The sequence below is a fragment of the Camarhynchus parvulus genome, chromosome 10 (assembly GCF_901933205.1).
Source record: "Camarhynchus parvulus chromosome 10, STF_HiC, whole genome shotgun sequence".
Classification (NCBI taxonomy): Eukaryota; Metazoa; Chordata; class Aves; order Passeriformes; family Thraupidae; genus Camarhynchus; species Camarhynchus parvulus.
The window spans coordinates 12914477-12935164 of record NC_044580.1 but is presented as its reverse complement, the minus strand read 5'-3'; the positions used below and the strand labels follow the sequence as shown (position 1 = coordinate 12935164).

General features: G+C 49.6%; 2 protein-coding genes across 2 annotated transcripts; one reads left to right on the top strand and one right to left on the bottom strand.

Annotated features, from left to right (window-relative positions):
* Nucleotides 1-7848: 7848 nt before the first annotated feature.
* On the bottom strand, nt 7849-10302 carry MRPL46 (mitochondrial ribosomal protein L46). The gene is made up of 4 exons (XM_030955496.1): nt 10105-10302; nt 9587-9779; nt 8890-9063; nt 7849-8295 (listed from the first exon to the last, which is right to left on the bottom strand). The coding sequence occupies exons 1-4, from the start codon at nt 10297-10299 to the stop codon at nt 8045-8047; spliced, it is 813 nt and encodes a 270-aa protein (XP_030811356.1). The 5' UTR covers nt 10300-10302; the 3' UTR covers nt 7849-8044.
* A 36-nt stretch (nt 10303-10338) lies between these two features.
* On the top strand, nt 10339-13959 carry MRPS11 (mitochondrial ribosomal protein S11). Its single transcript, XM_030955497.1, has 6 exons — nt 10339-10409; nt 10547-10657; nt 10894-10983; nt 11658-11787; nt 13116-13181; nt 13598-13959. Exons 1-6 carry the CDS (start codon nt 10363-10365, stop codon nt 13703-13705), a joined length of 552 nt encoding a protein of 183 aa, XP_030811357.1. The 5' UTR covers nt 10339-10362; the 3' UTR covers nt 13706-13959.
* The last annotated feature ends 6729 nt before the right edge of the window (nt 13960-20688 follow it).

Sequence of the window (20688 nt, the reverse complement as noted above, 5' to 3'; positions counted from 1 at the left end):
TAACCTTCATCCAAGGCCAGGGAACCCCTCTGGCTTTGAGCCTCATGGTCACACAGGCACAAGCAGTGAAACGTTCCTCGTCCGTCTGTTCATTCCCAGTGCGTGCCAAGGCCTCCCTCCAGCTCCTCAGAGACACGTTCCCTCCGCGCTGTCTGGGGAAGAAATCAGGACAAGGCAGGGCTGGGTGCTGGTGCCAGGATGCAGGGTGACAGCCAGGGATGCTGGTGTCCCCTCCGTGGCTGTGACACTTTCAGTGCCTCCAACACAGGCAGGGTGGGAGCGGCAGCGAGCTGGCTGCTGGCTGTTATGCTGGTGCCAGATGGTGGATGAGATTAAAAGAATTTGATTTTCAAATAATCCATAAACCTGGCTGAGCTAATGCCGTTTCATATGCATTATCTTGTAATCCCAAGGAAGAGAACGTTTCAGAGCAAAGAGCCTTATTCTCCCTTCCTGCAAGGACTCTAACAAGCTAAAGATAATCCCCTTTTTGTTGGAAGGTGCTTACAGAGGACCTACAACACCCAGAGTGTGGCACAGGGGCTGTGGCTCTGTGCTGGTGCCTGGGAACAGGACAGCCAGGCACCTGGCACCACGGGTGCTGCCTTGTCCTGAGCTCCACAGAGGTGGGAGCAGCACACAGCAGGCTCCAGGGACATGCTGGGACATGAATATAGACCCCTGGCCAATAAAGAAGGGATTTGGCACTCCTGCCTCCAACAGTGCATGGGAGCACATGAGGCTGCATCACTGGGGTAGAGTAGGGCATACATATATTCTTCTAGGTGAGTCCACTTTTATGAGTACTTTTGGGATTAAACCCCCAAGCCCAGCCCAAGTAAATCAAAGGCATGCTGTGCCAGCCTGGAGAGAGGATCAGGCCCTCCCCAGTGACTAAGCCCCCCAGCCAGAGTCTGGTGACCACCCTCCCCCTCACAAGGTGAGGGACAGCATGTGGCTGAAACCTCAACGCTGCCCTCTCCAAAGCAACTGCTGCACAACTAGGCTTATAGGAAATTCATCCTTAGGGATTGCTTGACTCTCCCTTCTTTGCATCAAACACACACAATCATTTTTTTGCCTCTATCCCTGTTCCATATGGATGCACCCCTATCCCTCCCTAACCCCTGCACAGTGCCCTGGGCAGACCTCAGCACCTGCCCTCCATCCACCCTCTATTCTCACATGCTGCCTGCCTGCTCCCTGCCTCTTTTCCCTGAACTAGAAGCTCCTTGGACTCTCCTGCTTCTTGTGAAGCCTCAGTGGAGCAAAGACAACCATCTGCCAATCACTGGGATCCTTCAACATGAGAGGTACAAGCTTGAACGCAGCAGTTAAAAACTGTTGATCCTTATTCCGTGCTCCAGGTTCCCACGCTGGAGTGAGCCAGAGCTAGAGCAGGAGGTTGTTTTAAGGGGAAAGGGAAATAAAACTCCACTGGAAGGATTTCCCAGTCACTGCCTGCCATCTAGTGCCTAGCACTGAGCTGTTTCACAGGCAGCAAGCAGCATCCACCTCCATGCTCAGGGGAATTTAGCTCTTAGATTAGAGCCAGTGACATTTGAGCATCAAGCTCCCAGCACTGATAATTCCCTGCCACGCTCCTCACTCTGGGCCAGAGCCAGGGAATGGGTTTGGAGTCAAATAGCCCAAGTCCTGGTGGGAACTATCAAGGAAAACAGCATGGGAGTGAGGAGAGGTGATGCTGTGTGCCTGCCTGGGTTGTGACACCATGCCCAGCTACAAGAAGCTAACTAAATACAACACAGCTTGACTTGCTGCAAGCTGCTGCCTTCAGGGTCATGTCATCATCGTCAGCAGCTCTGATCAAAGCAGTGCACACAGGCATTGTGTGAAGAGTGCCACAGACGGGCTAAAAATAGGGAGACAAATGGAAGCATGAGGGAAAAGGGTGAAGGGTGAGGCTTATCAGCTGTGCAGGAGACTGAAAACTTGGAGAAAATCAGAAAACAAACAAAAGTAATCAAGAAACACCGACTTTATGACTTGGAATATTCTGGTGCTTGGACATACCTCTGAAGATTCCCACCCAGTTCAATCCATGGGCAACCACTGCAGCAGGAACACAGTCCCTGACAAGCCCCTGTAGCTGGTGATTTTAACTTTGTCTTCAGGCAATCTCGGGAGCTGATGCTCTCCCTTCCTTCCTTCAGCAGGGGTGTACCTGGAATCACCTTAGGGGGTGTCTGGCAGCTTCTTGTTCCTCTGAGAGGGTTCAGATAACTACCTACCCACAAGGACAGAACAGGCAAGACAGCTATAATCCTATTTGCAGGCAGAGAAAATTAAGGGATATGAAATCCAGAAAGACCTGGGACAGGTAATGCCCATCTCACTCACTGCCTCCTGCCTCTGCTAGCCCTGAAGCCCCCAGCATTCTGGTGGAAGGCACTGTCTGCTCCAACACATTACCTAAGGAGGGACAAGACTGGATGTTGAGCTGTGAGTGCTGATGGAGCAGGGAGCAGAGGCTGAAAAGTGGGTCCCCATGGGTCCCATCCCCTAAAATGGGGGACTCACTGCCCCTCCATGCAGGGCACTGCTGGGATCAAACACCCTGAACACCCAATTTCCCTCCTCTCTAAACCCCTTTCATCTTGGCTGCCCACTCCCCACCAGATCCCTCTTCCCTCAAGCTCATCCAACATGTGCAGCCTGTGCCACTTGAAGCCCTGCCACTTCCCAGCTTGGGAAGCAATTGCTGTTCTGCAGAGGGGAGCTTTGGGTCTGACACAAACTGGGCTGCACCAGGCATTTGGAAAGGGCAGGCGGGGCAGGGCAGCAGCTTCGGAACCCGCAGAACCAGATTTACTGATTAGCACATGGCTCCAGTTTCCTCCAGTGCTTCCAGAAAAGCAATAGGCAACATTAACAAAAGGATTACTCAGAATTCAAAAGTAAATGGGATTTGTGACCCATTATATTAACTGGGGGCTGGGGAAAGCTCTACATAGAGAGAATACTACCAGCAGGTCACCAAACCAATTATTAAGAGCTCACAGATCACGAAACTAGATATATACACACATCAAGATAAATTTCTATTTGCCTGCAGAAGCAGGACGCTGGCTGAGCCACCCTCCAAACCCAGTGTGGTTTTTCTATGTGCCCATTAAACCTGGATTATACCTAGGTTTTTTCCCCAATAATTCACTCACCCCACAGGTTTACTGCTGAGGAATAACATTTGGGAGGGTAAAACCTGAAAGGAGAAATGTAATGGGTATAATTACTTTGATAGATGAGAGGGAGCAGAAAGCCGGCAGGCAGCAGCAGTGCTGGCCCATGCCTCATGTCATGATGTCCCCAATCTCCCTCTGCCCAGATGCCTGAGAGGAAGAGCAGCCCCTCAGAAGATGATCTGCCTTCAATATCAACTCTCACCTTAAGCTCCAACAGAATTCAGCTTAAAATTCAAACTGTTAGCTGAAAAAATCTTTTCCCCAACTTTTGCATTGGTTAATTATGAAATTGGATATTCAGCAGCCAGGTAAAGAGCCAGTTGCTGGCAATGCACAGTCCTGATCCTGGAGTGGGCTGTGATGGTGAGTCTTAAAGCCCTGCATTCTCTCCATAGAGGCTTCATTGCTGTGCCTCAGTTTTGAAGCTTTATTGCTGAAAGGCACTTCATAATTCAATTGAGAAATGCCCCTGGGTCTTCAAGCATTGCTTATGAAGTCCTGACAAAGGATTTTGTACCCCACAAGATCGGATAGGGAAAAGTAGCCTTGACAGCAAAGCTGTAGCTGGAACTACCTGAAGGGGTTCCTGCTGTCAGCATTTCACACTCACCTCACAAATTCCAGGCTTTCCTTTTAGAGGGATGGATGTCAAGGATTGCGAAGTATCAACAAAGCTTCTGGGGAAATCTGACTCTGAGTCCAAGTTTCCCAGCAGTACCCCTTATGTTATATTCGTTCTTGCTTTTGCAGAGATTCACTCAAGCCTTGCCTCCTGACTGCCCCACTCCTGTGTCTTTCCAACATGCTGGTTATACCAACCCACAGGGGTTTCACAAGAAAAGGGAAGAAAAGGTGCCCCCAAAAACAAAAGGATGGGATCTAGTCCACTTGTGCCACTGGTGATCTCAAGCAGATTTCCCACACAACTTTCTGCTGGGTCTCTGGGCTGCCAGAGCAGAGCAGACCATGCTGCATCCCCTGCAGGCAGCAGAGCAACAGCAGGAAACAGCAGCACCTGCACAAAAATTCCTTCCAAAGAGAGAGATCCCTTCCAGCACAAGAATGGGAGCTTGAATATAAAGGCAAAGGGACTGATGCTGCTGGAGATGATTCATCCTCCCGGACATGGAGTGAGCCCAAAGGCTGCAGCAGCTGGGACAGCACAGTTCCCATTGTCCCTGAGCCAGCTCACCCCTGGCCTGGCAGCCAGGGATGCCTCAGGATGCTACCTGCACCCCCAGCATGCATCCCTGCTCTTGGTTGTATTTGGGAGAATAGCATCTCTCCTCCTACAGGTTTTCAGAGAGCAGGAAGAGGTGTAGCCTGCAGCTCCAAAGACCTCTCCTGGCTCCACATGTATTTATCTTCCCAATTCTGAAGACTTTCATTGCTTGGGGCAATGAAGGAGCCAGAAGGAGCAACAGACAGCAGCTTCCCATTATGTGGGAAAGTGTGAGGTTCTGAACAGTTCAAACTACCACAAAACACACGAGCAGGGCTCTGCTTAGAGAGCACCAACCCCCAAAACTTACACAGACAAGGAGGGATTTCAGCTAGGGAACAATTTTGTAAAAATAAAGGAAAACTGTATCTGTGAAGCTGAGAAGTGTTTTTATTAGGACTTGTTATTTCTTCTCCACTGGAAGGGAGGGCTAGTGTCAACTTGCTACAAAGAAAACCCTCAGCTCTCTCTTCTAACGTGGTGGTTTAAGCAATAGCTTAGATGCCAGTGCTTTAGAATGCAACTGCTCCTTCCATTTGTGTCTTCTACTGGAGACTTTTAGCAACAGCTGCTGGACTGCATCACACCAGGGCCAGGACATCTTCAGGTGCTTCCTTCCCCCTTGGAGACAGAAAGGATGAGGCTTTTTGTGTTATGACCCTTAAGAATGGAAGCATCCTATGCCAAAAATGGCTTTGAGAAGCAGAAAGCCTCCACAGCCTGAGCAGTCAGGAGGCTCCTCTCTGGTGTGCACACTCAGGAGTGGGTAACAGCAGCACGGATCTTACCTGGGACTGCTTAGATAAGCCTCATATTGCTGCTCTGAAAGCGAGGAGTTATGGGTCCTTTCCAAAACTCCTCTCTGCAGTGCACCCTTCTTCACAGGAGAGCTCTTCAACTGATCTCACCCTGCCTTGCACTGAAGAGCCACAACAAACTCAGTTTCTTTCCCAGGCACTTGGTGCAGCCTCAGGTTCTGGCAGAGATTTCATGTGAGGGGGACTTTGTCAAGGTGAGAAAAGACCTCCAGGGTTTGAGTGCAAACAAGCTCCAGCCTCCCTCAACACCCAAACAAACTCTGGTGGCTCTCCATCAAATCTGCAAAGGGAAAGTTTTGTGTTTCAACAGAAGTAAAATGCTCCCCCTGCTCTTTGTGCTGGACTGCAGCAGCTCTCACACAGCCACAACTCCACAGGTTCCTTCTGCTCTCTCAGAAGAGGCTCTCAGGCTTTGTGCTGCCTTTTCAGCAGTTACCACCAGCCTGCTCAGACTTTTGCAGCTCTGAGTATGGGAATAGGCTTCATGCTGAGCGGAAAGACAGCCTGCAGCCACCAAGCTCCCAAAGGAAAAGAACAGCCTCAGTGACCTGCTGCAGGAGTTTGGGAGTAGAGAAAATGAGAAGATGGAAACCATCCTCTAGGATCCTCCAGCTTCCCTCTTCCCAAAGCTGGGAAGAAAAGAGACCACACAGGAGAACTGAGCAAAAGCCTCTGAGTTGCAGGATTTGTGATTGTTTGCAGCAATTGGCTGAGTGACTTTAAATAAAATCAACTACAGGAAAAATAAAAATAATTTAAATAAATAAATAGATGGTGCTGTTCCCACAAAAGTTGCAAGCAGAGCTTTTATTTCAGGTGATGAGAAAACACTTTCAGCTTTCAGAAAAGACCAAGCTTCTCACACACATGCTACCTGTGAGAAGGTCTGAGGACAAGGAAAAAACATTAAAAAATGAAGGATGCTGTTGATTCTGACCTTTCCACTGCTGAAGGAGCTACACATCTCTCAGCACAGACAATGCCCAAAGACTTGCAGCCTGAGTAATCCAGAAATAGGAACTGCCTGGGTCTGAAGATCAGCGAGGTCTCAGTACAGCCTTTTCTTTCATTTGTCCTTCGTCTTTTGGGAGCAAGCACAGATTAAACAGCATTTTCTATGCTTTGAAAGTTTTGTCCCAGCAATACAAAACCTGCCTTGGTGTGGGAAACAGGGCAGACTCTTTAGCTAAGGGCATGCCTTAAACCTGTGGCCACAAGGCCTCAGCTGCATCTTCTGGAGCCAGGGACAGCCTGAAACAAGAGTGGCTGAGAAAACCTGTACTGACTGCACCCACATCTCCCACAGGAGGTGCACAGCCTGAGAAAAGGACCCACCTCCTCCTGCTTCAGGAGCTTCCAGTCCTGGAGAAGGCAATAGGGCTCCCTTCAGCAGTGCTGACCTCAGAGAGCAGCCAAAACTCTGCAGGTTTTCAGGCACATGTTCTGCTCCACATTTATTTCCTCTTTGCCACTGCTCCCTGCTGCAGACTCAGCCTCCCTGCCAGGCCTGTGAGGATGCTTCCAGGAGCCAAGTTTTGTTGGTAATTTATAACAAACCAGCAGCTCCCAGACTGTCCAGCATTGGAAAATAGAAGGCTGCTGTGCTACCCTCCACCCCAGTGTCTTGCAGAGTGATTAAGGATAACTTTAATTTGAAGCCTGGAGCTCAACAGCTCCCAAAGGATTGATAAAGTACATACAGCAATCTCCAGTTCCACCTCTGGAGTCCAAACTCTCTCTGGATGATTTATGACAGTTATTTCCTCCCTCTCTCCCTGCTGCTGGAGGAAGCTCATTCCCTGCGAGGTCCAGCAGCACTCTTGACTACTGAACAGCAACATTTACAACCAGAAAAAACCTCCAACAACAGAACCAGCCCCAGAGGACCAAGATAAGCCCAGGACAGATCTTCTAATAAAGAAATTGGGGTAATAGGGTCAGGCTACCTGAGGCAGAACCAGCTGTGCTGGTTAGCAGTGCTGGCCTGATGCAGTGGGAATGGGAGCCAAGAACTCCCTAGAGACACCTCTGAGGCCACTCCCATGAGACAGCAATGCTAAAGCACCTTCCCCTCCCAGGAAAAATGAGCCTCAAGCCCAGAGAGAGAGCAGCTGCTGTTGCTGTTATCCTCCCTCAGTGTCTGTTGCTGTAACCTGAGGCTCACAGGGAGGCAGTGTGAGTGGGAAGGCAGCTGCCCATTCCTCATGGATCCGTGTCCTCCACAGCCACTGTGCATCACAGACTCCAGGCCAGAGGCAGCTAACACCAGAAGTTAATAAGCTGTGAATATCCCTGCTTACATCTCCCCAGAAACGCATCTTGTCCTGGCTGCTGTTCAGAAGAGTCTGTTCCCACCTGGACACACAGATAACCCTCCAGTGCTGCTCTTATCAGAGAGCAGGGACCAGTGATAAGCATAAGCTACAGCAAGGAGAAACCCTTTGAGGCTGAGCCTGTGGCAGGAGTCTGGAGAGGAAAGCAAACCTTCTGGGTAGCACAGCCCCAGGGAACCACACTCTTGGGAGAGGAAAGGATCACAACACACATTTCCAGAAGAGGTGGAGGAGGAGAATTCAACAAGAGCAAAGAACTCCCTCAGGAAAGCTTCACTTCTGAGTATAAATTTTAATATTTATTCAGTACAGGGCCAGTGAAGAGAACTGGGAAATAAGGCAAAGGCAAATTATCCTCCAGAGCCCAACTGAACATCTCCTACACCCAGACCATGCAAAGCAGCAGCCGTGCTCCTCCCTGGAGCCACGTCCCACACCTTCCCCATCTGCTGGAGCACAGGCCATTGCTCACAAGTCCAGGAGGAATCTATTGACTTTTTTCAGGTATTCTGACTGCAGGTAATCTCCCAGCTCCTTCTTTGTGACCCACAGGTAATCTGCCTTCAGCTTTGCCTGGGACAAATCACTGCTTTGGAGGAAGGCTTTGAAGAAGAAGACTTTGGCTCCCACGTTATTCTCAGTTCTGATGGCCCTGGGGAATTTATACTTGTAAATCCCATATGGTGCATTCCCCAGGACTTTGGCTTGAATGTGATCTCCTGCAAGAAGCCAGCAATGCAAGAGAAAGAGAGTAAGACATAAGAACATAGAACAACAATAACTGCTCCCCTGTATAACAACAACACTGTATAACCCATTCCTTGTATGTGGTTCAGACTGACTATTCCCTCTTTGGCAGAAATACTGACAACTGTGAAAAAAATGTGGTTTTTTCTCATGAAAAAACAGCTCATTGGCAGACCAGAGAGTCCTCTGAGAGTGGGAGCGGGAGGAAGGGGAGGGTATCCAGCTTTGCCAATTTCGAGTGAAAAGCAAGTACACGTGTTTGCCTTCATCACCCATCTGCCACAAAAGCTACTACAGGGCAACAACAGGGAAAGAGAAGCCCAAAGCAATGCCAGACATTCAGGGGTGTCTGGTGAGACCCCCAAATGGCCCATGATGGCCAGATATGGCACTGCTGCTGCTGGCAGCCAGAGATCCCAACTCCCAGTGTGCCAGCCCTCTGCCACGATGTGCCTTTTCCCAGCAGATGGGAGAAGATTTCACTACAGCAGATGACAAATATCCCTCAGACAGGGCACTGGAAGAAAACCACTGGGACAAACAAGAGGGAGGGTCAAGCTACACACCCAAAAACATAGCCATGGCTCGCTCAGCCGTGCTCCGTAGTGTCTCTCCAGGCTGCCACTCCACTTGAGGCAGGAGCCACAGCTCCTGGTTACCAATTTTCTGTTTCACCAGAAGCATCAGGTTGCTGTCCAGCTTCCTGTTCAACGACGTTCGATCGTTGCTTTTGTCAGCATCTGCCAAAAACCAACACATGCTGGAAACAAAGTCTCCTGGCAACATGCTCTGACTCCCTTGGTTATCAGCCCTCTGTGCCTCACACCCAGAAACAATACACAGATGTGGGTACATGGAATATGACAGAAATCTAGACAGGAATGCTCTCAGTTACTGTAGAAGTCATTGCAGGATTCAGCTGCTGTTTTCCTATCCAAAAGGACTCTATAACAAGCAGCCTAGATCTCTACCTTCACAAAAGTCAAGAGCACTAAGCAGAGCTTGGGAACCAAATGAACAAACATTCCTCTTGTCTGGAAACCACATCTATGTTCATCATTTTGCCCTGGTGAAAACACACTTTTTTGCAGCATGGGAACACTGATTTCCCTGTCAAACAGTTAACTGCACATGTGCTGCCACAGAGTCAAGACTCTCTCTAAAGCAAACAAAAAAAGAGACCCAAAAATGCCTTCCTTCTACTGAATTGTACTCTGGCAAACAATCTGGGTGTCCTCACCCACCACGAACTCCAGGCTGTACCTGTTATCCGTGGAGCAGCTTTGAACCGCAGAAACTTCTGCTCCCACTTCTCCTCTAGGTCTTGAGCCATGATGACCGTCTTGCCAGGAGCTTCATCCTCGTCATACGAGCCTTCCATCTTCTTCTTGAGCTGCTCCTCCTCCTCCAGCTTACGCATTTCATGATCTGAATAGAGGCTCCTCTCCAGCTCTATCTAGAAAAGCAACATAAAGAATTCTTAAGCCACAAGCACTATAAGTATTAGCAAACAGAATTAAATTATTTCCAATTCAGGAAAGTAAGGCAATAGGAATTTCCTGAGGTTGAATGGGGCGTGTGAGAGGGACACCAACACCATGGAGACGACCATGGGGACACCTCTAACACCCATGAGATGTGGTGTAAATCGCACGCAGAGCACTCGGGGAGCAACATCACACACGGTGTGTGCGAGGCCACCAGCCCCTGATGTTCCTCTCCCCTCACGCCTCAGACTGAAGGCGCCATTTCCCCATCCACACACACACATCCCCCTCTACCTGCTCCATGAGCGCCGCCACCTCTTCCTCCTCCTTTTCCAGCGGCTGCGTGATTCGGGGAAGCCTCAACAAGCACATGGCCCCAAAAAGCCTCCAGGGGCGCCGCGCGGCAGCGCTACAAACCCAGCGAGCGCTGTCCGCCGCCCGCGGCCGCAGCGGCGCCGCCATGGCCCGCGCCCCACAATGCCCCGCCATGTCCCCTCCTCGCTCCCGGCGTGCTCCGCGGCGGCCGCTCCCCGGCGCGGGCCGAGCGCCGCCATGAGCGCGGCCATGGCGCTGGCCGGGCTACGCGTGCTGGGCTGGGGGTGAGCGGAGAGGGCGGGACGGGCTCTGGGGAGCGGGGGGACAGCGAGGGGACAGCGGGGAGGGTTCCCCTCGCTGCGGAGTGGTCGCTGGGGGCTGCCCGCTGTTGCCCAGCGCTCAGCCGCTGTTGTCTCCTCAGGGGCCGCGCCGCCGCCCTGTGCCGCGGGCTCCGCTCCGGCCCCCCGAGGCTGCAGGACGCGGCGGGGGCGGCTGCCAAGGAGACGGAGAAGCAGAGCGCGACCGAGCAGAGGTGAGAGCCGAGGCCAGGCCGCGCCGGGAGGGCGCTGCCATCTGCCTCTTGCTGCGAGGTTTTATCGCCTTCGGTGGGTTTTCAGCCGAGGAAGGGGAGGGAGCCGCTTGACTCAATCAGAAACGCAGCTTGTGTTTTTCGGAGGTTTGCTCCCTTCTTTCTTTATTTCCCGATATGAAATGAAACTTTGTAATATTTAAAGAGCGAGGCCTGACAACTCTAACTTCGCTCCTCAGCTCTTTAATCCTGCAGAGGAACTCCATGAGATGGGATGGCAAGATTTATGAAGAGGTACCGATAGCTCACATCAAAGCAACGTACAACAAGTAAGGAAATGAGCTCCTCCATTCCTGCTCTCGTGTGAAATCAAAGCTTCGAACCCGGGGTTTGGCCTGTCATCATTTTGATCTAAAGGCTCAAAGGGAAACGGCCAAGGGAATGCTGTTCATGGCTGGGAAGATGATACTGATTTAAACCTCAGTGGTGTTCAAGGAGCATACCTGTTCTTGGAGTGTTTTAAAAGCAGTGAGATTGTTTTTATATATTGTGATTACATTCTGATATGAATAATCAGATGCCAATAATTTTAACAGCAGGTTACTTCCAGCCCATGGTCTAGCACTATTTCTGTGCAGGTGTTGAAAAAATTATCATATTCTCCATGAGACAGTTGTGTTTCATCAGTGATTGCTCCTGTGATATGTTACTGCTTATGGCTCTTTGAAGTTCTAGAAGTATCTTGTGCATTTTTTTAAATAGAAGAGATAAAATGCAGTGAGAGGTGGATCTGAAAGGGCTGAGTGAGATAAAGCACACCTTCTCCAGAAAGGTTCTGCCAGGGTCTATAAGATGACCAGGTCACTGCTGGGTGGTCTCTGCAGTGGGTTTGAATGGGGTACTTTGAAAGAGAGACAGAAGTCAATTATGCCTGTAAGTGAGAAACTGGAGAATAAAGCTTTGTTCCAGCTTGCTTCTTCCCTCTGCCCCTGTCCCTCTGCAGCACACACATCCAGGTGGTGAGCTTTGACAACCAGCCGTTCTCCCGCACGTCCTGCGGCACAGAGGGCTTCCAGAACGCCAAGAAGGGCACAGCCATTGCAGCACAGACTGCAGCCATGGCAGCAGCAGTGGTGAGTGCCCACTGTGATCCCCACCTCGAGAGGGGAGCTCTGCCTGCCTGCCCCTGGGCACAGGCCTGGCTCGCAGGCAGTGCTGTGGTGCTGGAGTTTCATTTGCACACAGAGTGTAATTGAAAGAGCTGTTACAAATGCCCCAAGTGGGAGCTGAGCTGTGCCGGTTGTGATTGGAAATGGGTGATTGTAACTTGGAGCCTGTCCTTCCCTAGCACCAGTCTGCACAGCCTCCTGTTTTCCTAAGTGAACATTTCTTAGTCATTTGGGGAATGTAGCCCCTGAATCAGCAGCAGTTCAAGTTTTGCACCTTAGGGGACTGAGAAGTAGCTGTAGTTATTGTCTGGATATTTTATATCTGCTCTCTGCCACAGAACTGAGCTCCAGCCAGCAGTTCCAGTCAGAGAAAGTGATGTTCTTGCACCTGTTCATTCCAGCTGCATGTCATTTATTGTCACTCTTTCTGAAAAAAACCATGTGGGTGTCCAGGTGGAGGAGATGAGGCTGGCTGTTTCACGGTCCTCATTACAGCAGAATGAGGCAAGGTTAAACTGAAAATCCTTACCCTAAATGAGGTGGAACTCGCTTCAGCCTTTCATGCCAGAGGAGTTTGGTGCCACTGCTGGCCAACAGCTTATTGTGGTTGACTCAGAGGGGTATAAGAACATCTTCACTATTAATCTGTGCTCGTTGGAGCCTCATAATAGCTGCGTAGCAGTGCTTGGACAGATTGATTCTGTCACTGTTGAAGTAGTTAGTACCTTAATTGCACCAGAGCACAATGAGAAAGAGAGCCAGAGGTGGCTCCCTCCACGTGGTGGCAGCAGGGCTGTGCTGTACAGCAGTTCTTCATTTCCAATTTGAAAGCCCCTAGAATTTTTGCCCCGGAGGTGTGGACTCCTGCACAGCAAATCTAAAGCTTGCCTGGTCTTCTCATTTACCCTCCAGAAAGAATCCACTGCTCGCAGGGGAGAAGTCGCCACATTAGAGAAGGGAAAACGACTTAGAATTAGTCATTGTTAGTCCCTTGCCACTTCAGTCACGTATCCATGGATATGTCCTTTTTTGCTCTGGCTTTAGGTCACAGATAGTTTGATTTGAGAGCTTTCTCTGTGTGCAGAACTCACAGTCTAGCACAGAAGTTCTCTTGAACTGCCATGGCCCAGCCTCGTTTGCTCTTAATGTCTCTGCAGTAATCCCTATATATGTCTTCTCTATCTATTACTACCTAATCTTTAGTTTTACTTAAATACTACTATGAAAATGAAAGACACCAGGGGAGCCAGAGTTTATGTCAGAGGAGCACTAACCAGTTATTCTTTTCACAGAAAGCACGTGGGAAGGGTGTATTGCACGTGCGAGTCATGGTGAAAGGACTGGGACCAGGACGCAAAGTAGGTGTTGGAGTTTCTTTTCCATACTTTATTTTCTCAGCTATCATGGATGTTTTCTAAACTCAGGCTGGTTTCAATTAACTTGGTTTTTCTGAAGCTGATATAAAGGATTCCTCACCCAAGTGTCCAGTAGTGAATTTTTAGAGTCATTATAATTTTAGAGTAATACCATGTTGGAAGTAGAATAAAAGCTGTATTTGGGGCTTCTTATGGCTAAAGTAGGAAAATCAGTAGGAATACTAAAGAAAGGACTAGAGCAGGTAAGTTTAAACTGGGTTTTCTGGATGAGTTACTTATTTTTGAGAAGCATTGAACAAGTTGATTTCCAGATGGGGGACAAAACTGTTTTGCCCTGAGCTTTTCCCCCTCTCTGCCGTTCTGTGTGTTGATAGCTGTCATCTGCTGTTTTGTTGCAGGCTGCCATCAAGGGGCTGACAATGGGAGGTTTGGAGATCATCTCCATCACCGACAACACCCCAGTCCCCCACAACGGCTGCCGCCCACGGAAAGCCAGGAGAGTGTGAGGGGCAGTGCAAGGGACACACAGCTTTCAACCTCAGTTCACCGGGGACTGAGTTGAATGTTGTTTCTCTGACTGATTCTGGAAAGCTCCCCTCCCTGGAAATACTTGTTGAGGGAAGCTTGGAAAGACCATGCTGAGCCTTGAAAATGCAGGAGGTAGAAGCTGCTGGTGAAAGCAGGAATCTGTGTATTCCCTTAGTGGGAAGCCTCTTGTCTACAAAGTTTGTTGATTAAAATGTTGGTCTTTTGACAGCCATTCCTGCTGTGTTCCTAGAAGTATTTTGGCTTATTACTTCCTTTCGACTGCTCTCTTCCTCTTACCACCATATGTGGCTCTTGTCTAGCCCTCCATGCCATTAGTGCCCTTGTCAGGCAGAAGGAGAGCCTGAGATCTCAATGTCCTTGTAGTCATTTGTAGTAAACAACTGCACAGGGTCAGGTCATCTTCCTTCCCTCTTTGTCTCACTGCTCACATTGGGAAACAAGGCATGGGGTAACTCATTCCTTCCCCCTGGCTCACGTGTGCCCTATGAGAGGCAGCTCTCCCTGTTCACAGAGCACCAGCCTGGATCCATTCCTGATTCCTGGCACAGATCTGTTGCAGTGCTTTGTTTCACCCAAGCTGTACTGACCTGCCACTGCTCTTGGCAAAGGAAAGCACCTTACTTTCTAAAGGGGCTGCTGGGATCCTGCCAGGTTCGATGCTTGTAGTCTCTTTGGCCCTGCTTTGTGCACCACAAACTGGATTTTCCAGGGTCGTGGGGAAAGCAAGCAGGGGTTAGTAGGCCCAAGGAATAATGAAATGCTGCCAAGGAGATACAAAGCACTTAAGTCTTGAACTGTACTTCTGTGTATCCACAAGCAGCAGGAGCTTGTTGTGGGTCTGTGATGTATTATCACTGTCCCCGCTCTGTCCAGAATTTCTGCCAAGGAAATATGTCAGGAGCATTAAGCAGGGAAGGTGAAAGCAGTAACTGACTATAGGATGGATTTGCTGGATGGTAGAGGCACAGTGCCTAGCAAAGGGCATCTCACTGAAATCCCTGCTGCCAGAGAAGCCCTGGCACTATACAACATGCTCTGGGCAAGTATTTCACCTGTAAACATGGTGTATTTCAGAGCAACCAGCAGTTCTATTGTAAATGCAGAATCTTCCTTTCTATTATTTCTCATTCTGTCATTCCTCTGTAGTTTCTTATATTGCATAGTTAACTATTTTCTTCCTCTTTAGAGAAAGGGTACCATAGCAACAAGGCAGTGAACCTCCTTCCTGGGGCTGAATGGCATACAGCAGGTTTTGAAAGAAATCACTCTGCTTAGAAAAGCCTGTTGAGTTGCATTTGACAGGAGAAAACAAGATTCAGACAAATCTCCTACTTTAGTCCAACTCTCTGAATTTGAAGGGAGGGTAGGTGATCTTAAAGGGAAGTTCCTTGAGCTGTCGCAGATTTGACAGTGAGGAAGAGAGGCTCTTCCATAGATGTTTGCCACACTAGAAGAGTTTCCTCCTCACTCCAGAAATACAGCTGCACTAGGCACTTAATATTCTGATTTTTAATAAGAAGATAGCAGGTCAGCCATAAACTGCCAAGATGAACTCTCTGAGTATGCAGTCAGCTGGCTGGGTAAGGGAATTGTGATGTGCTTACAGCAAGGCTGGGCTGGTGTCTATGCACAGCACAGCAACAAACCTGACAAAGGAGGGGCACCAGGCTGTGCTAGCAGGTTTGTCTAACACACACAAGACCAAAGACTGCTGTTCTCTACTACAGTCTGTTCATTGCATCAGTGCAGAGGTGCCCAAGTCACATGAAGATGGTAGAACAAATTGAAAAGCAAAATTGTGAAGAGATCTGTGGTCCTCCTCTAATTCAGGAAAGAGTATGTGTAAAAAGTGAATCAAGAATCAGAAAACAACAATAAATCTTCATCTTACCCACATGTGAAATCAAGGCTGTGTCCTCTGGAAAGGCCTCTCCTAGACACTCTTGGTTTCTGGGTGTTAGTGAAGGTTTTAAGAGGTCTGCCAGTGCATCACCACTGCTTATACAGTGGGGAGCTTTATATGCCTCCCTGCCCTGCCTATTTCTGGTAGCTGCCCCCACTCCTTCCTTTGACTGACAGTCCTGTAGCACCCTCTGTGCTGGACAGAAGAGGCTGACACCCTTCTCCATGGCTCAGTGGCTGGGATCTGTACAATATGATGCAAATCTCCCAGACCCCCAGCTCCCTGTACTCTGTACAGCTTTTTACTGAAATCACATTTCCCATCCACTTTCTCTCCTGCCCTGATGGAGCACTCCCAAAACCATGTCCTAACTTAGAGCACAGTCTGATCTGTTTATCCTGCAACACATCCCGGGGCTCTGGGGCAGTCAGTGAGGTGAGGGAGCACAGCTGCACAAAGCAAGGGCTGGGATGCTCCTTCCTGCACACACTGTACAGTGGAAGAAGGCTTAAAACTCTATTGTGGTTTGTGTTGCAGGGAATTAATAGACACCAATAGTGCTTAACGATTTCCTTACCCTTCAAATGAAACTATTAATTAAGGGCCTGGTTTTAGTCAGCCACTGGTGTTTACGAGTTCTAATTGCTTTTCTTGGCATCTGGGTGGAAAGCTGTTTTCTACTGGCTCACATTCCTCCTGAGCAGCAATTACTTTATTTGTCAGTAGCATGGCCACAGCATTAGCACTCCCATTAGGGTCATATCCTCTCCCTCTGGGCTTCCCTGTTGCTTTTGGACATTTTGCTCTCCATTCCCTCCTAACTTTTGATTCCCTACATTCAAAGATTACTTTTTTCTGAGAAACAATCTCAGAAATTGCTGCTGACTGCAAAGCTTCATCCTGGTTCATCCCTGGCCTTTCCTGGGATTCTGCATTCCATTCTAAATAAACAGTCACATGGACGTCTCTCCATTGTATCCCTGTAAATCCCTGTGCAAAACACAGAACGCTCTCCTGACTTACAGATAAAATGCTGCCTCAGGTCTGTTTACCCCTTACTGAGTGCCACACCACCTTGGGGAGTTAGTCTAACTTAGTTACCCTTCCTTTGGACCTGGGATGGCATCTGGTGGCCTGGAAAAATAGCCCTCAGCCATCTCCCTAATAGTGTATTATTCTGCAAAGAGGAATTACTTCCCTATCCCCAGCAACAAGGACCTTCTGCCCAGAGCTGCAGCTTTATCTGCTGAATTGGTGATTTACTATTTCTTCCATGAGCATCTCAGTGACAAGATTCAGGCAGCCAATTTGGATCCCTTTGTGAGATTCAATTAAACCATAAAGTGATGTCAGTGTCCTTTAACAGCTGACTGTACACACAAGCAGGCAAGGAGAAGGGGGAGCAGGGGACAGACCCTGCAGTGCTAATAAACTGTAGCAGCAGGGGTGGCTTACGGCAGCCTGGCTGCAGCTGCTAAAGACATCTGTGCAGGTTTTGCTGGCTTTCCCTCTGCTGTGGGAATACCTGGCTCGAGATGTGCACAAAGAAGGTCACTGAGTAGGTGTTTATAACCCTAAAGCTCCCCTGGGAGTTTTGAAGAAGTAACAGTTCAAATCAGGTTATGTTTTTGCACTCAGACTTCGGCAGATATTCGCGGCGCTGCTTTCATGCCTAGCACCCCCACCTGGCCCCTCTTCCCCTCCAACCTCAGCCCATGACTTCTCAGACCAAAAGGAGATAAAGGGCCCTCAGATTGGTTTTCTGCTTTCCCAATGTTCTCCTCTCCCTGAAGAGGCATTAATGGGTACTCATGGCAGTAGGAACTGCTCAGAGGTTTTACTAATGAACAGCATAAGAGCATCCAAGCCCCCACAGGAAGGTGAAGCAGAACTGCAGAGTCCTCTTGGGGAGATGTAGAGGGGAGCCAAGCCTCGATGTTATTTGTTTTTTTGAACCCACTCACACCTCTTCTGCTGAGTTCTCCAAGCTTCCCCTGCACTAGTGCCACTTGGCAGGGTCCTTAATTTCTCCAGAGTCTATAACTCTCCTCCTGTGCCCACCTCTACTGAGAGTGGAGGCTGTGCACCTGGACCCAAACATCTCAGCAGCTCTGGAGCCCCAACAGCCATTGTTTGGGAAAGCTACTTCCAGCAGCAACCTCACCACTTGTTTTTCTAAAAAAAAAAGTAAGCAGAAGGGAGAAAGGATTGAGCACAAGGGGCTCCTCTGCACAGCAGCAGGCCAGGCTTCCCACCCACACAGGGCCCAGGTAACAAATAAAACATGGGGCCCCAGGCAGAATTACATATTTCACCCACCAGTCTCCCATCCTCTGCCCCCTCTGCAGGTCCCAAGGTGAGGGGAAATAGGACCCATCTCTTCATGCACCAGCCTGCAGGCACAGACCTTGCTCTCCTAATTGCCAGCCAGGCTCTCACACAGCCCCTTGGCAAGATCTGGGTGCTGCCTTTCATTTTACTCCTGCCAAATCCACAGAAATAGTGATTTCCTGACCTGCCAGGGTCAAACTGACCAAGAAATGCAAATTACTGTAGACTGGCCAGCCTTGTGGACCTCTTAGTAAGGCTGATGGCTGGAAAGCAGCTTTCTCCAGCACTGGGAGATGCTCTGGGACAATCTGTCCCTGGACATGGTTGTAAAACCAGCCCTGTTTACCAAAATCCATCCAAAGAAGTGATGCTGCCTGGGGAGATCCCCTTCCAAGTGATCCTGCAGCCAAGAGACACAGTCACCAAAGGGCCAGTGTAAAACTGGAACAAACGCTGCTTGGCCACGAGCAGCTGCACAGCAGAGCTGCTCTCCCCAGCCCTTATCAGAGCCAGCAGATCAGCACCAACATCACCTTCAAACCTGAGCCCTCTCTGGGGAAGTGGCCGAGGGGGGATTTAAGGGGTGGGAGGCAGGATGAGGAGAGATTAACTCAGACTTTGCTGCCCAAAGCCAGACAGGCTGCACTGCACAATCATGTTGTTGAGATGACATTTGTCTGTCCTATGTTACAGGAGACCGTGTTTAGCTGCCAGTTGCTCCTTTTTCCTTACAAAGAGGGATTTTACAAGCATTAAGTACTAACCAGTCAGGGGTGAACCAGTGACCTACCTACGCTGCTGCAGGTATCAGCACAGATAATCTGGACCTTACCCTGACTTCAGGACCGGCCCCAGAAAAATAGGGCAGCAGCAATGAAAATTATCCATCACAGTCAGAGCCAACAGAGCACGCGCTGGCTCTGCACTGGGGCAGTGCCCGTGCTTTGGGATGAGTCCCACACACAGGGACAGTGCCAGCACTGCAGTAACCCACAGGATGTGTGTTCACCCTGCAGCTCGGGCCAAGGCTGCCTGCTGGTCGGCACAGAGGTGCTGGTGCCCCTCACCTTTCCGAGCTCGCCGTTTGAAGCGCTCTCCCCCGGCGCTGGCGGGCACAGCAAGGCCGTTTCCATGCGGATGGGCTGCTTCTCCCCGTTGCTGTGGCGACGGCACTGGGCGCCAGCAGGTCGGAGGCGGGAGGGCGAGGATCGAGGATCGTATCTCCACGGAGCTCACCAAGGGCACTGGGTACATCTAATCCGGCACTGCTCCATTTTAGGCCTCCCAGGAGCACCGAGGAGCTATCAAATGACCAGCTCAGCGGCAGCGAGCAGGCACTCACAGGGATGCAGCGCACCGCGATTAAAAACACCCTAAAATCACATCCAACAGCAGCCAGATGGCCCTGGCAGGGCTTCCCTGCCACCTGCCTGGTTCTCAGCCCTCCAAGCCCCTTGAGTAACTGGTCCCACACATCAGCCCCAGGGTTGATGTCAGCAGTGCCAGTGCACCATCACCTGCCCCATCCAGGGTCACCAGTCAGGCCCTGGGACAGTGACAGTGTGCTCGCCACCCATCTCTCTCTCTACCCTTCTGCCTCCATACCTGATGCTGTTGCAACACACCTGCATAGAGGAAGGATACTGGCAGAGGGAAGGATGAACTTGTGCAAGAGTAGCTTTCAGAGGAACAATTCACTGCCAAAAACAGGGGCTTGGGTCCTTTGGGCAAAGCCAGGGCTGCTCTGGACTACATTTGGCATTTGGCAAAGCTGTTGGGTAGAAGGGAAGAAGACAGCCACGGAAAGTAGAAATAACATGTTCCTGGCTTTAAAAAGATGGAACTCAAACTAGTTTTGTCATGCACAGAAAATGAACTCCTCCAAAGGAGGAGTTGTCCAATTCATACCTGGACAAAGCAGAATGCAGCAAATGCTGGGGAACTGGTAGTGTTATCTAAGGGCCCTGGGCATCCATGAGCCATCCCAGCACATTCCTCCATAACTGTCTTAAACTCATCAGTCAAGTGAGGACCCACATGTTACCCAGATGCTGCAGCACAGCCCTGAGTAGCAGGAACCAAGGACAATGTGTCACTTTCCAGTTCTCCTCACACACAAGACCACAGCAGTTGGCCATGAATTACCAGTTTCCACATTGCTAGTTTAAAACTGTAGTATTTTTATGGATTATTTTACCAGAAAAGCTTTTATAACCACATAATAATTCAAGGAAGCACAAGATTCAGGCACACCAAGGACACAGACTGAAACTTGCATAGCAAGGATGAAGTAAACCCACAAAATCCTGTTCAATTGTCCATAGGACATCCATTTGCTCTGCAGCATGTACCTATGTGATAAAGGCTCCCAGAAGGACAACAGCTGTGAGAGAGCCACATATCTCATTGCTATGCCTTCACCATCTCTCTGCCCACAGCCCTGAGAGATCCTTGCAGGAAAAGCTGGCAGAAAAGCAGCAAGACAGATCATAAAAAAGAAAAACAAAGGAATTTCTTAAAGCATGAGAAATCTGATTCTTCTAGCTGAGTCAAAATGACCAAGGGAAGAGCTTAATAGATGCAGCACCTGAGCAAAAGGAAGGTCCTTTCAGTACACACAGGCAGCTAAATCAGGCCAGCCATGAGCACTGGAAGGTTAATTGATAGGAGTCTTTAGTAGGGACACATCTTAAACCTATCCATACA

Excerpts from the sequence above, each read along its gene's own strand:
- MRPS11 (XM_030955497.1), top strand. The coding sequence starts at position 10,363 with ATGAGCGCGGCCATGGCGCTGGCCGGGCTACGCGTGCTGGGCTGGGG. Across the intron at positions 10,658-10,893 it reads CAGAGCGCGACCGAGCAGAG|CTCTTTAATCCTGCAGAGGA; the intron begins GTGAGAGCCGAG and ends TTCGCTCCTCAG. Across the intron at positions 13,182-13,597 it reads GACTGGGACCAGGACGCAAA|GCTGCCATCAAGGGGCTGAC; the intron begins GTAGGTGTTGGA and ends GTTTTGTTGCAG.
- MRPL46 (XM_030955496.1), bottom strand. The coding sequence starts at position 10,299 with ATGGCGGGGCATTGTGGGGCGCGGGCCATGGCGGCGCCGCTGCGGCCG. Across the intron at positions 9,780-10,104 it reads TGGCGGCGCTCATGGAGCAG|ATAGAGCTGGAGAGGAGCCT; the intron begins GTAGAGGGGGAT and ends TTGCTTTTCTAG. Across the intron at positions 9,064-9,586 it reads AGCTGCTCCACGGATAACAG|ATGCTGACAAAAGCAACGAT; the intron begins GTACAGCCTGGA and ends GGTTTTTGGCAG.